At 39.5% G+C, this 14,813-nt stretch overlaps 1 protein-coding gene across 7 annotated transcripts in view; it reads left to right on the top strand.

The window, feature by feature from the left end:
* Musk (muscle associated receptor tyrosine kinase) overlaps positions 1–14,813 on the top strand; it is a 91,612-nt gene that overhangs the window by 16,599 nt on the left and 60,200 nt on the right. For all 7 annotated transcript variants that reach the window (XM_052716972.1, XM_052716969.1, XM_052716968.1 and 4 more), the window contains exon 5: positions 420–561. In XM_052716972.1, coding sequence (XP_052572932.1) covers positions 420–561 — 142 coding nt within the window. The remainder of the gene's footprint in view (positions 1–419; positions 562–14,813) is intronic.

The raw sequence follows: 14,813 nt of genomic DNA, 5'->3' as shown, positions 1-14,813 counted from the left end.
GGTGTATGGTAAAGCGTGGTAACTGAAAGCAATGTTTTAAATTTTTGTCGTGCTTCGTGTTTTATTCTGGGGGTGAAATTATGGCTGTGTGTATACTAAGCACATTTTCCACCACTGAGCTACACCTCCAGTCCCAAAGCACAATGCTTTCAATCAAACAGACATAAACATGACTTTTGGAAGTCATGATTAGTGCTGTGTTTTAATGAGTTGAGGGGGGTAAAGGATAGATGCAGTCTCATGAGATCACTGAGATGGTGAATTGACATGATCTTGCATGGTCTCAGTAGTCTATGTTAACATGCATGGGTAGGATAGAGGCTGATATTTTGGGTATTAAGGACAGTGATAAATCAATGGAATAAGGCAAGTGTGTCTTTGACTGAGGCTGTTTTCAAACATGTCCCTGTCTTTGGCAGGAAAATTCCCGCATTGCAGTTCTGGAATCGGGGAGTTTAAGGATCCATAATGTGCAAAAGGAAGATGCAGGACAGTACCGATGTGTGGCAAAGAACAGCCTGGGCACAGCTTATTCCAAACTGGTGAAGTTGGAAGTTGAGGGTAAGAGGCAGCGTGCGTCCATCACCATCTGCTGGGAAGGCTGTGCTCTGGACTGAGAAAGATGTGACGTAGGAAGCTGTGGTTCATCAGCTCTGAGGGCAAGACTATGACAACAAAGAAGTCAGAAGACATATCCCTAGCATAAAAGATCAGGTTCTATCTATTACCCCAGATGCTGATAAGTTTGACCATTGCAGTAAACAAAATTCATGATAATGATAAAACAACATGGCACCATTTTAGTGTGACTTTTTGGCTTGGACAATTCCCTTATTTATAAATTTGGAGACAGTAATTTTATCTTTTAATACATTTGGATTGATTTCTAAACAATAGAAAAATGGAAAAATCTTTTTCAAATTAGGGCTTCACAAAAGATGAGAAAAATAAGATAATGAATCAAATATATAAAACATGGTCTTAATTCTGTGAACCATGTAGCAATTAATGCTTTCAACATAGTAATTGTTTGTAAAGTGTTTTTTTTATTAGTTAATTCAATAAATGGGTGGGAAAGATCCTTACTGAGAAACCAGAATCCAAACAAATTTTAGTGTTCTATTCCCTATTCATCTGGTTCTTTACCTAAAATTTTATCACATTTGGTTTAAAAATAGGAACTAGGATCCATATAGGAGGGGGGGTGGGGAGGAATGGGGAGGAGTAGAGGGAAGAAAAACTGTAATCAGGGTGTATTTTGTGAGGAAGCAAACCTATTATCCACAAATGGGGGCGGGGGCGGGGGGCGGAGGACGGGGACTGCCAGCAGACCTGTACTGTGTGAGCTCCTCAGGTGTGAAATCCTTTCTAACTTTTTCTGTTCTGAGCCATGGATTCAAGAGCTCTAACTTTTTTCTCCTCTGTAAAATCAAGTTTAAGGAATTAATAAGCTATTGATTATACCAGCAGTCTGGCCTTGAATGTACTTCACAGACAATGGCTACAGATTTTTCTGCCTTTATTTTTCTTTTCTGACTGATGAAATGTTGGATTAGATATACAAGCAGAAACAGTGATTAAATCAAGAAAGATTTTGATGGATCCCAGATTTTTGAGCCACCCCATTCTGCTTTGGCTAAAATCTATCCTTTGCTGCAATTTCTCTTCTGACTGAGACTTTTATTGAAGTTATTTTTATTTCCTGAGTAGCCCCATGTCCTTTCTCTCACAGTTTCAATTACCTCCTTTTCCATATCTCTCTCTAGTAGGGGCAACATTTTTATGGAGTCATTACACCAACTGCTCATAAAATTTCCATTAGGAAATGGCAAATAATACATATAATGTATAATATATCTTAGATAAGAACACATAATATAGATATATATCTTGACATAGTTCTCAATATTGTCGGTATAACTTAATACCTTCTAAGCTATCAATTTTATGTAAGGATTAGAACGCAATTGACATTTTTTCCAGTGAAATCTAAATAAACATACAACTGCATTCAGAAACCTACCTCAGATACCCTGAATTCCTGCCTAGGTCCAGGATTGCTTTGAATGCTCCATAGAATGGTGTAGAATGAATGTTGTCCATTCACATAAAATTCTACAAAAAGCATCCCTTATCAATCTATCAAATTCAAGCTTCCTGTCTTCCCAGCTATTAAAACAACTTGTTGCAAATTGACTTAGAGAAATTTATCACCAATACTAATTCGCTGGAGCCCATTTACACAGTCCGCTCTTTCCCTGCCACTTAATTTTGAAACAATAAGATGGGACACCACGTCCGTCTTCCTAACACCGAAATGATCACGCTTGTTGCTTTGACATATGCTGGAGGTTTTTTAAACCTTCATTATGGCTGAGAGCACGTGCTAACATTTGAAACTTCTCTAACAGTTGGTAAAACAATCATTTCAGCTCCTATGTCTATTCGACTTCCTCTACTTCTGATCAAAATGCTCCCAAAGTGTGGTATACTAGTACATCATAAGCATAGCATAAATGATATCTGTCATAATTTTTATTGCCATTAAGACATAAAAAGACCCCAGCAAATCTGTTTTGGCTCAGGAAGTTCCTAAAAGTTGAAGTTGATTTCCTTGTTCACAAAGAGCTGGGCATATGCACAAGTTACAGTTCAGACAGAACCTATTCAAGGAAGAGTTGGTTCAACCTACAACTCAAAATGCATGGAAAAGTGATAGCAAGATAGTTGGGAGATGCCTCAAAATGCCTGCAAATGCTTGCTGGTCCTGAAGAGGTGAGGGCCGAAGGTAAGACTGGGTCATGTTCAGTTGGAACTGATAAATGTATGTATCTATCCACTTAGTAGCTTCATGTTAGTTATGATCTTGCTCTTTTGAAGCAGAACTCCACTCTGCTGTTTGAGGCTGTTTTATGCTAGCTACAGATGGGCATACCACTAGTAACCTCTAGCCAAAAAAAAAAAATACACCAGGCATGTCAACACACTGTGTACAGTGCACTAAGCACATCTTAGCTGTCATAACAAATTATGAAAGAAATACCCTGTCACATGGGATGTACAACTCTTTTTAAATTACCATCTTCAGGCTTCCAGGTCTCTAAAGTGACAGACAATAGAGGTAGACAAATAACTACCTCTATTAGGTACTTTAATGTTGCTATGACAAAACACCATGACCAAAGCAACTCATAAAAGAAAGCATTTAATTTGGCTTACAGTTTCCGAGAGTTGGAGTCCACAATGATGAAGCAAAGGCATGGTAGTAGGAACAGCTGAGAGCTCACATCTTGATTCACAAGCAGAAGGCAGAGAAGGCACACTGGGATTGAAATCTCAAAACCTAACCCTCAGTAACATGCCTTCTCCAACAAGGCCATACCTCTGAATCCTTCCCAAACAGTTCTGTCCACTGGGAACCATATATTGAAACATATGAGCCTATGGGGGTCATTCTCACCCAAACCACCATATTACCCTTCTGTCTTATGTCAAAAGATACCACCTGTGACATGCAGAATTCCCAATGAAACTCAAGCTGGTCCAGTGAGTATGCCTTTCAGAAGGGATGGGATGCCTAGAATGTTAAAATGTCCTGTTGATCTAAATGCTTTACATTGAGGACCTCGTATACTTGTCACTCAGAGTACTTGTCAAAATAGGAAGGTCCTATGCTGTGCCATTTTAGGAAATCAAGGAACAATGAAGGTTAAGGCAAGACGGTTCTCCAAGATATTGTCTAGAGCAGCATCAGGACGGAATCGAGAGAAGAAGAATCCAGAATCCTGTAAATGCAGAGAGAAAAAGAGGAGCAGGGAACAAGTTTTTCAATGAGCTTGGCACAAAGAGGCAAAGAGTCAGACTAGGGAGTGGCTAGAAAGACGGAGCATGTTAAAATATCCTAAGAAGGGAAATTTGACCATACAGAGGAGGGGGACACGGTCCAAGGAGCGTGGTACTTTGGCACACACAGGGGTTACATCCAGGGTTCAGGTGGAACTACAAACTTTATATGACCACATGTCCTGTTTTCCCAGGACAGTTCTGCTTCACACCTGTTGTCCTGGAATAATTATTAATAGAATCCAGCTTTTGCTTTCTGAAGTGACTAGGCTTCCGTGATACATTATACAGCTGCTCTCCTTAGGGGCAAGAAAACTTTCTTCCTTGGAGTAAGAAGGGAAATGGAGACATTTTCCAATACGAGTCAGTTTATAAATCAGGCATTTTGGGTTTCAGAAGGCTGTTCTCATGGTCTCTGCTCCCTTTAGGGAGTAGATGGTAGGTTATCCTCTGGAAGGAGGGCATGGGGTGGGGGCAGGGGCAAGGAGAGTGGAAAGATTTTAAAATAGCTATGGGATGGGAAGGATGACTCAGAAGGAAACATGGGATTGTGGAACAACTTTAAGGTTTTAGCAGAGGACAGGCTCATGGATATGGAAGGAGGGGCCTCCTCCGCATGACTGAAGCATGGCCGAATCACGCTCCTCCCAGCGGCACCAATTTTGATCTGCTCTACAGATACATGTTGAGAAAAAGTGTGTTTACATTATGTTTAAAGGCAAGGCCTGAGTATTGGAATCTTGGCAGAAAGGAGAATAGGGCAAGAAAATACCCCCCCAAGAGAGTGAAGTTCTGAATCCAGAATCTTTATTCATGAAATTCATGTAGCTTAACATCCAAACACTGAATCCAGGTGGGTTGAGGCCTGGGCTTAAATCTTATAGCTCTAGCAGTAGGACAGATACGATGACGGGAAAGCCTTCCTGCTACAACGGTTCAGAAATTCAGAATTTTAGTGACACAGTTCACGGTGATAAATTGTCAATATTTGGACACCAGAGATCATTAGAAATTGAGCAACTTTGTTAGTAAGCTCCTAAGCAGGTTCCCCATTGCTCTGCGGCAGTGGGTGAGTTGCCCATCTCCGTCTCCCAGTCTTAAGATCCAGAGAGATGAGAAGACAAGGTTTTGGACCCCATAAGAGGTAGAAACAAACACTGAGACCCTTACTTAGGGCTGAGAAGATTAGTGATGGCAAGAGGAGCCAGGACAATTCATGGGTGTGCACAGACAGACACACACACACACAAACACACACACACACACACGTGCATTTGTATGTCTTTTTCTGAATTTTAATTATGAGAGAGTAAAAGAAAGTCTTCTTAGAAACAAATATTAAACACTCAGAACACAGAGGTATGATATTAAATCAATACAACAATGCAGTCTGGGGATCCTTGGAGCGAGAAATGAACATAAAGAGTAAGTTGTAAGTGGAAAGTTTAACAAGAAAAATGTTGAAAGTGGAAGTGCCTTCATCAGGGGACACAATAGTTTGATGGGTGAAAACACAGTAAGGATGAGCTTGCAGCATGAATTGTAGCTGTGTGGGAAGGGACTCAAGCAAGTGTGAGTCAGCACAATGAAAAGGAATGCAGTCAGCAGAATTACAGAGTATTGAACATAAATAAATATGCTCAAAGCAGTTAAAGACACAAAAGGAGGAATAGTAAAAGAAATGTATGTTTCCAGATTAAAATTCCAACCCGGAGGAGAGGGGCTTCTGAAGTCTCATCCCCACAGAGTAGCTATTGGCAGTCACAGTCCATGGCGTTGGGGAGGGAGGGACACTTTTCTTTTGGGGAGTGGTCATGCCTCAGTGGATGACCTCACACGCATTCGAATAAGGGCATCGTTGATTGGACCCATTGTGAGATGAGAAAATAAATTAAGAAGAAGAGGATGTGAAGTGAGGAGTGGGGATGGACATGAGCAAGTTGTATTGTATGCATGAGGGAAATTTTCAAAGAATAAATTAAACAGTAGTTTAGAAAGATGAAAAGCAATTTTGAGCTGGGCAGTGGTGGCACACCCAGCACTCATGGAGGCAGAGGCAGGTGAATCTCTGAGTTCAAGGCCAACCTGGTCTACTGAGTGAGTTCCAGGACAGTCAGGGCTACACAGAGAAACCCTGTCTTGAAAAACAACAACAGGAAGAAAGAAAGAAAGAAAGAAAGAAAGAAAGAAAGAAAGAAAGAAAGAAAGAAAGAAAGGAAGAAAGAAAGAAAGAAAGAAAGAAAGAGAAAGAAAGAAAAAGAAAGAAAGAAAAAGAAAGAAAGAAAGAAAGGAAGGAAGAAAAGGAGAAGAAAAAAGAAAAGAAAAAGAAAACAGAAAGGCAATTTTGAGAAACTACTTTTAATAATGAAAAATATAATGGATGAAATTGAAATCTGATGGAAGAGTAATGATAGAGACAAAGAGATCATTAACTCATTTAAGAAACCACTTTAGAATTTAGATACCAGTGCAACTAGATTTAAAAAGATGGAAAAGATGAAGTGAGTTTAGAAATAATGAAAAATATGATAGCATAAAATTTAAAAAAAAACCAAAAAACAGTCCTCAAGAACATGATTGAGAATGTACCAGATGTAATGAAAGACTTAAACCCTCAAGTAAGCCATGAACATCAAGTCCTGATCAGTCAACAGAGTCAGCTTTATCCAGATGTATCATAATAAAACAACTAGATGTTATTGAAATGTTGAAGAAAAAAACAATTGCATGCAAAGAATAACACACTGAGCAATCACTTTCAAATTAGCTGATAATTTAGGATAGTTTAGTGGTGGTCTTTTAGGAAAAAATATCAACCTTTAAGATTTACACAGATTTGTCATAATAATTTAAATTCTGACCTGTCTAAATAAAAATTTATATAAGTAGCCGGGCAGTGGTGGCGCACACCTTTAATCCCAGCACTCTGGAGACAGAGCCAGGTGGATCTCTGTGAGTTCAAGGCCAGCCTGGTCTACAGAGAGATCCAGGACAGGCACCAAAACTACACAGAGAAACCCTGTCTCAAAAAACCACACACATGAAAATTATATAAGTATATTTGAGATTAGTTGCTACAAAGTTACATATAATAGCAAAAACTAAAAAGAATTATAATGTATATCAATAAAAAAGGAGACTATGATGAAATTCTATCCAGCCATTAAAAAAGAATGAAATAGATTTTTATGTCTAAGAATATTCATCACACATATTCTGAGTCTCATTTTCCCCATCTTTAAAATACAAACAAAACCACCATCTATATCTTAAGTTGCCATGAGCATTGGTTAATACAGGCACATAATGAACAATACATAATTTTTTTAGGCTATGTTTTTTTCTTCTTTAATAAGTCCTTGCACTGGGATTACCACATACTTGAAAAATACCAATTAATTACCTATGTAACTGTTCATAAGTTAAAAAAAAAACAAGTTAAACACCATTGCATGTTATAAGATATGCTAGAGTAAATGTATATCAGAGCTAGTAGCCTACATCTTCCTGTATAGAATTATGTGAGCAGCTACTTGGATTACAGAATTCAAATAGCCCTATGCTTTTTGAACCTTTGTAAAGAGACTTTTATAGTTAGAAACAGTTAATACACATGTTTATGCTTTGAAAAAGTATACCTTCCAAATATTGCACTGCTCTGATAAGATATTGTGAGCCTTTCCATTCATCAGTGTGATGTGTTGTTTTTGCAGACTTGTTGTTCCATGCTGTTCTGGAACAAATTCAAGGATGGGAAAAGTTTAGTCAAAAGCCATCGATCTAGCCTAGAGGTTGACTAGCACTCGCTTTCAGTTGAAGAATATTGGGGTGAGGACCTGGGTGAGCAGAATACAAAGCATGCCCTTCCCTCAGGGAATGAAATCAATCCAAGAAGCCATCTGCCTGACATTTACAGAGGAAGTAGACACAACTTTCTAGATAGAGTAGGTGAAGGGGTCATAGAACAGGTACATGCCTAGATTCTCTGTGCACCTGGCTCCTTTTTGTACTGACAAGCAGAAACCTGAAATTTTTGTTCAGATTCTCTAGCAGTTTGGAGGCTTGAGCACGAACACTGAGTTTGGGCTCTGATCTTCATGAGTGCTTTCCAGCTTCATTGGCTACTGACTTACAGCAAAGAGGAAAATATAAAACAAATCTAAGTTCCCGTAGAAAAGGGCAGCACTCTTCGAGGTGAGACCTGAGGAGGTACACTGGTTAGACCTTGTTGGGGAGTTTCTGCTGTTTCCCGAATTCCATAGTCATCTGGACTGCAGAAAAGGGCTGTTAGTCTCATGACTGTGCCCATCCTCCTATGGAAGATTGACTTTGTCTCTGGGACCTCGGGAACAATGAATTTAGGATAAGTTTTATGGCAGGATACAACCAGGAAAATCTATTTGATCTCTTACATAAACCCCAAAATGCTCATTTTTAGTATTTGGCCATATATCTTGGTCACATTGTAGAATCATCAGTTTCTTACAATCAGGGATGGCTATCTTTATCCCTTTATTGTGCACGTCAATGCTTATTGGAATTGATCTTACAGAGGCTAAAGGAAGCTGTACTTAGACTGTGGTTTTCTGCCTTTAGCTATGGTCATTCCTTAACTATCTCCAAATATGAGAATTAATATCCAGCTATCAGAAATAAGCTAAGCATACTAGCTTATAAAGCTGCCTTCTATTAGACTAGAAATTATCTTCTCCTTGCCATCACTTATCTTAACCAAGTCCCATAGAAGCAAGAATGCCATTTTCCCCAGTGGAATGATGCCATACAAAGTTTTGCTCCTCAAAGAATTGTTACCCTTTGTTATTTTTGTTAGGTTGAAATCAGAGACAGTGACTTTCCAGTACTGTAGAGTAGGAATATTTTTCTCAAGGGCAAATCCTGCCTACCTAATAGGCTCTACATTTTACTTAGATATGGTTCACATCCAAAGAGTGAGTCAAGGTGTTTTCTTGTGTATCTGAATGTTTCCCCCTGAGCACCTCTAAAGCCAGGGGCAGATACTCGGTGGCCCAGGGAGATGACACTGGAAAGTGCTGATGTGAATGGGAAGGCTGGCTTTCAAAGTCAGATGGTCACTGGGAACAACTCTGCAGGGAAAGATTGAATTTCGTCTCCCATTCTCCCTTTAAACAGATTCATCTTCTTATTTTATGAGTATGTATATGTGGTGCCTGAGTATATGTGTGTACATCACATGCTTGCAGGTAACAACAGAGTTGAGAAGAGGGTGTCAGATCCCCCAGAGCTGGAGTTACAATCAATTGAGAGCTACCTGTCCTGGGTGCTGGGAACTGAACCCTGATCCTCTGCAAGAGCAGCAAGTGCTCTTCACCTGTAAGCCATCTCTCCAGCCCCTTTGCTCCTATTTTTAACCAGTGGCATGAACCTCTTTAAAATATATTTAATAAATAGTAATTAATTTATCTGGCACTGAATATAGATCTTACTGCATCATGTAGATATCATATCCACATGAGTCCTGTTAGATGAAGAAAAATGAAATGAATGGAGAGTTCTCAAGACCCAAATTAAAACAGATTGATGTTGGAATGTGCCAAGATCCCCGGTGACGGCATTATCTTTTACGAGTTGGCTTGCTTCTGGCATTTTAAGCTATGGAGAAATAAAGGTTGGACAGAAAGGAAGCTGGAGCTGCCTGAGACCTCCTGGAGCTTTCACTGTGTGATGTGGCTTGATCTCTATACAAAAGGGGCCCATGAGAGCCAGAGGGGGCTGGAAGCGGACAAGAGCGTGCACAGAGTCCTTCGATGTAGAGGGCTGCTATATGCTTCTCTAACATTTAGCTTCTTCTCTTTCCACGAGGCTTTGAAAAGCACATCTTATCTCCACATGAACAGGAATGTTGGCAGCAGGGAGGGAAAGCAAGCAGTGTGGAAATTTTAAGTGGCTCCGGGACATGAGTCTCTGTTCCTAGTCTGGGCATCCGAGGGCTATCAACAGTTTTCCTGCAGTCTGGAAGCTTTACTTGCATACCCATGCAGCTGGCCAAGTCTATTTAGAAACTTGTCTCCTCGAGATTTTTTTTTTAAACAACCAAGTAGATCCTCTTTAACTAAATAAACAATGATGTCTCTCTGTCTGCCTGTCTGTCTACCTATATGTCCATCTATCCACCCACCTATCCACCTATCTATCTATCTATCTATCTATCTATCTATCTATCTATCTATCTACCTATCTACAACTTATCCACCCACCTATCTATCCATCTATCCACCCACCTACCACCTACCTACCTATCTTTCTATCTACCTACCTATCTACCTATCTTCCACCCACTCATCCATCCATCCATCCAACTATCATCTATCTATGTCATTGATCTACTTAGCTACAAGCCCACCAATCTCTTGATCATCTATCATATTCCTGAAGTTTATATTAATAAACATACATATAATAGATAGCAGGGTTTTCACAATCTTAGACTTCTGCCTGCCTCCTCTGTTGGAGATCAGATTTTCCTGTTGCATTTACAAGAGTGGAAGCAATTGTGTAATGTTTATACCACATTTGACTTGCTTTTTCCTTTGTTTATGCTACAGCTCTTAATATGACAAATGCCACAGAGAGAGGTATTTAACCCCATGTGTGCTGTGTCTCAGTGATTGCAGTTTGAATGGATGTGCTGTGGTCCTGTTCTCGGCATCAGGTCTACTTGTTGGATGCCACTAACAGGTTTGCTTTGCTGTCATGAGTAGATCCTGCATTTAGAATCAAACAAAAGAAAAAGGACTAAGCCTCTGATAGCCCTAGCGGGGATCTTTGGCAAAACTAAATCTGCATGATTTGATGGGTGCATGCTCCAAGAAGAGTCTGACCTGCCGATTTGGATATTCTGTGTGGTTTCCTAGAGTTCTGTAAGACCTTAGGGGAAGAATGTGACAATGGTCCTGTCTTTGCAGACTTGTCACTAAAGACTCCGAGGAATAGAAGGTACATTAGTAATTATCGTACTGAATAAATAACCATGTAAGTCAGAGGGATATGGAGGTCTTTTTAATCTACTCCAAAGAAAATAGGCTTGAAAACAAGTAAATGGTTTGTTCAATGTTTATTTATTTGTTAATTATTTGAAATGAGAAGTAAATTTGAACAGAAATTGATGGTCTCTAGTTGGAGGAAGTTTTGATTTTCACTTTCTGTGTATTAAAACGACTGGTCTCATTTTAATACACAGAAATACACATATACAGAATAGGAAACTTTAATAAAATAATATACCCAACAAACATAACCGATCAATGTTCCAGGTGCTAAGTGATAGATAAAAGTTACTCGGTTGTTTGGGGGGCTTAAATTCAAACTGAAAATTCATGTATTTGGATGCAAAGAGACCATGAAAAGCTTTTTAAATTCTATGATGAGCAGGAGTTCAAGTAATTTTACCTTTAGTTATTTTCCTCAGATATCAAATGTATAGTTTTGAGATTTGAATTAGTATATCTGCCTCCATGAATGAGAGTCTATGTAATGTATGATTCTTGGAGGGAACATACTGTTCTGGCTAACAGCATATGCTCCAGATTGTCATGGAAACTGGATGGGCTCCAGAGCCTAGGATAAATTTCCTGAGTTCAAAACTTAGGTCCTCCACTTGCCACTTAAGTAGGGTTAATTAAATATTTTTTGCAATCCCAAACAATGATGTTAACATTCATGAAGATGGTAACAGTCCTTTATTTCATGTATCAACTTCATCTTTGAGGCAGAAACAATGCAATTCACCAATGGCAAAACAGAAATTTTTATTTAAAACAGAGATCATTTTTATTAAGTTTGAGACTATCAGAATTGTAATCATTACTTTACATCTGGAATGGGGGGGCATAAGAAATAAGTTAATTTGCAGATAATGAAATTTGACACCAAGGTTAGCAATAGAACGTGGTGGTCCTGGTTTCCTAGACCATCTTCCAACATCCATTTGTGACTCCTTCTTGTACACAGAAGTAGCATGGATCAGGCCTCTGGAGGGGTTGCATACTAATTGGCTGGACCTGGGTGTTAATCCTGGTTCTGCTTACTAGTTACAAAAGTTTGAATAACTTATTTGACCTTTGAAAGTCTATTTCTTCATGTGTAAAAAAAGAGAGGGAGGGACGGAGATACTGAGAACAGAGTTCTCCAGATGAGCAGAGCAGTGTCCACGGCAGCTTCTCATAAATACTAGCTGTGCTCAGAATTCTCATCTGCTAGAAGCATTGTTATAAAGCTCGATGACTTCTATCCAGAGCAAGCTTCTGGCTAGGTTTCTCATATTTCATAAACAGAATGTCAACATTCCCGACTGCTCATCTGGGTTCCAAAGAACATAAATCCACCTTCAATCAGCATTGCCTTGCACCTGCATGCCTGCTGCTTGTTAGAGATTATAGCTTTGCTTTGGCCCCACTGTGATGAGTGGTGTTGGAAAGCTTATGGAAGGAGGTGTATGAAAGAGGAACGTGTTTTTAGTAGCACACCGGAAAGAAGCTATGTGGGGACAACTTCTCTAGAAAAAGAAAAAAATATATAACACGAATACAAGAACAACTTGTGTTTCCCAAGCTTGCATCACTTTTCACTCTTTATAAAAACAGATATTTGCCCCCAAAGTCTTGTCAGGAATATTGGTTTTTCTATCACAGTGTTCCCAAGTAAATCTCAAGTAAAAACTGATTTAAAACCTTAGCAACTGAAGAAAATGGACAAAATAGCATGTCTAAGCTCCGTCCAGTAATGTCTCATATGCCTCATTATCTTGCACTGTTTCCAGCACCCCCACACCCTGTTCTGGGATGTATCTCAGAATAGGGTTTGCAACCTAGTTGTGTCTAGTAAACTGAATGGATCAGAAATACTTTTTTTTAATTTCATGGATGAATTGTACCCATCTCATTGTCTGTATGGAAGAGTTAGCTGTAAAGAGGATTCAGTGTCTGAAAGTACTCATTGCTGCTCTTGGAGAGTACTGGAGTCTGGTTCCAGCACCCACATGAGGTGGCTAATAACCACCTATAACTCCAGCTCCAGGAAAGCCAGCACACCTCTTCTGGCTTGCTTGGCCGTCTGAAGATGATTCATGAGCTACATTTTAAGAAACAGTGACTTGAGGATGTCTACTTAGAATGTCACTAATCCTTATGCATCTTAAAAGTCTAAACAGATAGCTTACCCACAAGTAATAAGACATAAATGTCATAATTTAAAATTATTATAGTTTAGTGCTTACTATGTTTAATGTAATAAGATAGCTTAGAAAGGTATGAAAAAATTAAGATGTCTATCAGTCAACTTTCTGTTACTGTGACAAAATGCCCAAGACAACCAACTTAAAAGGAGGAAAGGCTTGTTTTGACTAGCCATTCTGAAGATTTTTGTCAATGGCCACTTAGCCTTGTGGTGGCCTTGAGTCTAGGGCAGCACAATACATCATGTAGGGAGTGTGTAAGAAAGGAGACTTGTGTTCACTTAAGAGTGGCCTGGAAGCAAAGACTGGGTTCCATGTCTTCTTCAAGGGTGGTTCCAGTGACCTAAATTCTTCCCAACCAGTTCTACCTCCTAAAAGTTTCACCACTTCCTAATAGAGAACCTTATAGCACATAGGCCATTGGGAGATATTCAAGGTCCAACCTATAACAAATGGATTCATGTCTTGAATATTTCCAAAAGGAGTGAAAAGTCATGGGAACTTCAGAGCTTCAGAAAGGTGGGACCCAACAGAGCTTTGATGATGAAGAGCCATCTGTTGTGTGGCTCACACCTCAGTGAGAGAGGAAAAGAAGATGAACAGTGGTAGGGAATGTAGATCTATCATGCACACAGAGAGCCTGACCCTGACCCATACTCAGAGAGTAGTAAGAAGGGAGAGTTTGGGGGTAGCATCTATTAGTGGTACCACAAGGGCCACTAAGGCCTGTGACTTGAATCAGGCTCTCACTGAGGTTCTTTTTGATTCCATTACGTATCGAATGTATTTTTTAAATGATGGTGTGAGTGTGGGAATCTACAGTTTGGAGGCAGATGGCCCTATTAGACACTCAGAATCCCACCAAGAAAGTCACAGATATTACCAGCCCAAGCCATTTAGTAAACCAGAATACTGTGGTGCTATTTCAGACTAAGGTGGTTAAGGCTGGTAGGCTCCTATCTATTTTTCTAGCTAAAAGTTCTAGCTGAAAAATAAAAGAAAATAATTGATTTTCTGAGCTTCAATCAAGAAGAAAATTTGATAGATGACCTTAATTTTTATTTATACCTGCCATGGCTATATAAGATTAGGAGAAGTTAGGTGGATGACATGTGGAACTTTCTACATTTGCAAAGCTTTTGGGAGTGGAAAATTATTTCAGCTACAGAAGTTTTAGAAGGGTAGCCTTCGGAGGATTTCTCCTCCTGTGATTAACTAGTTCAGCATCTCTTCTCACCAAAGCTGAAGGTGGTTTTTCTTTGAAAAAGTACTTTGGAACTGAAGCCCAAGTCTTTATTAGCCGATGGCTAAAGTGAGGTATTTTCAGGACCAACTTAATAAAAGGAAAATTCCTTTTTATCATTGTACTACCTACAGATAAACCTAAGCATCCAACAAGTGAGTTCACTAGGCTCTGCTCTGATCAACTTGGTAAATATTTCTTTCTCATGCTTGTTAGTCACCAATCCTATTTATGAGCTAGAAAAATGCTGTGATCCTAAAGGCCACGGACTTGTCTTTGATGCCAGCAGAGTCTTGGTCTTATGAGGTGGTAGCTCTTCCGTTGAGGACTCAGTGCAGAGTCATGGTGAGGATGGGCTTTTCGGTCCACTTCCTCCAGGGATGGAGACACAGTGGCGACTGCCTCATGCCTGCTCTGCCCTGCTTCAAAAGAGACAGAGAGTAATACCGGGATCCTCTTTCTTTGCTTCCAAGGGTCAAAAAGAGAATCCAATCTTTTTTTTTAAAGAAGTTTATT

The sequence above is a fragment of the Peromyscus californicus genome, unplaced genomic scaffold, assembly GCF_007827085.1.
Source record: "Peromyscus californicus insignis strain IS unplaced genomic scaffold, ASM782708v3 Scaffold_5__1_contigs__length_169319896, whole genome shotgun sequence".
NCBI classification, from domain to species: Eukaryota; Metazoa; Chordata; class Mammalia; order Rodentia; family Cricetidae; genus Peromyscus; species Peromyscus californicus.
This window is presented reverse-complemented; position numbering and strand designations above follow the sequence as displayed.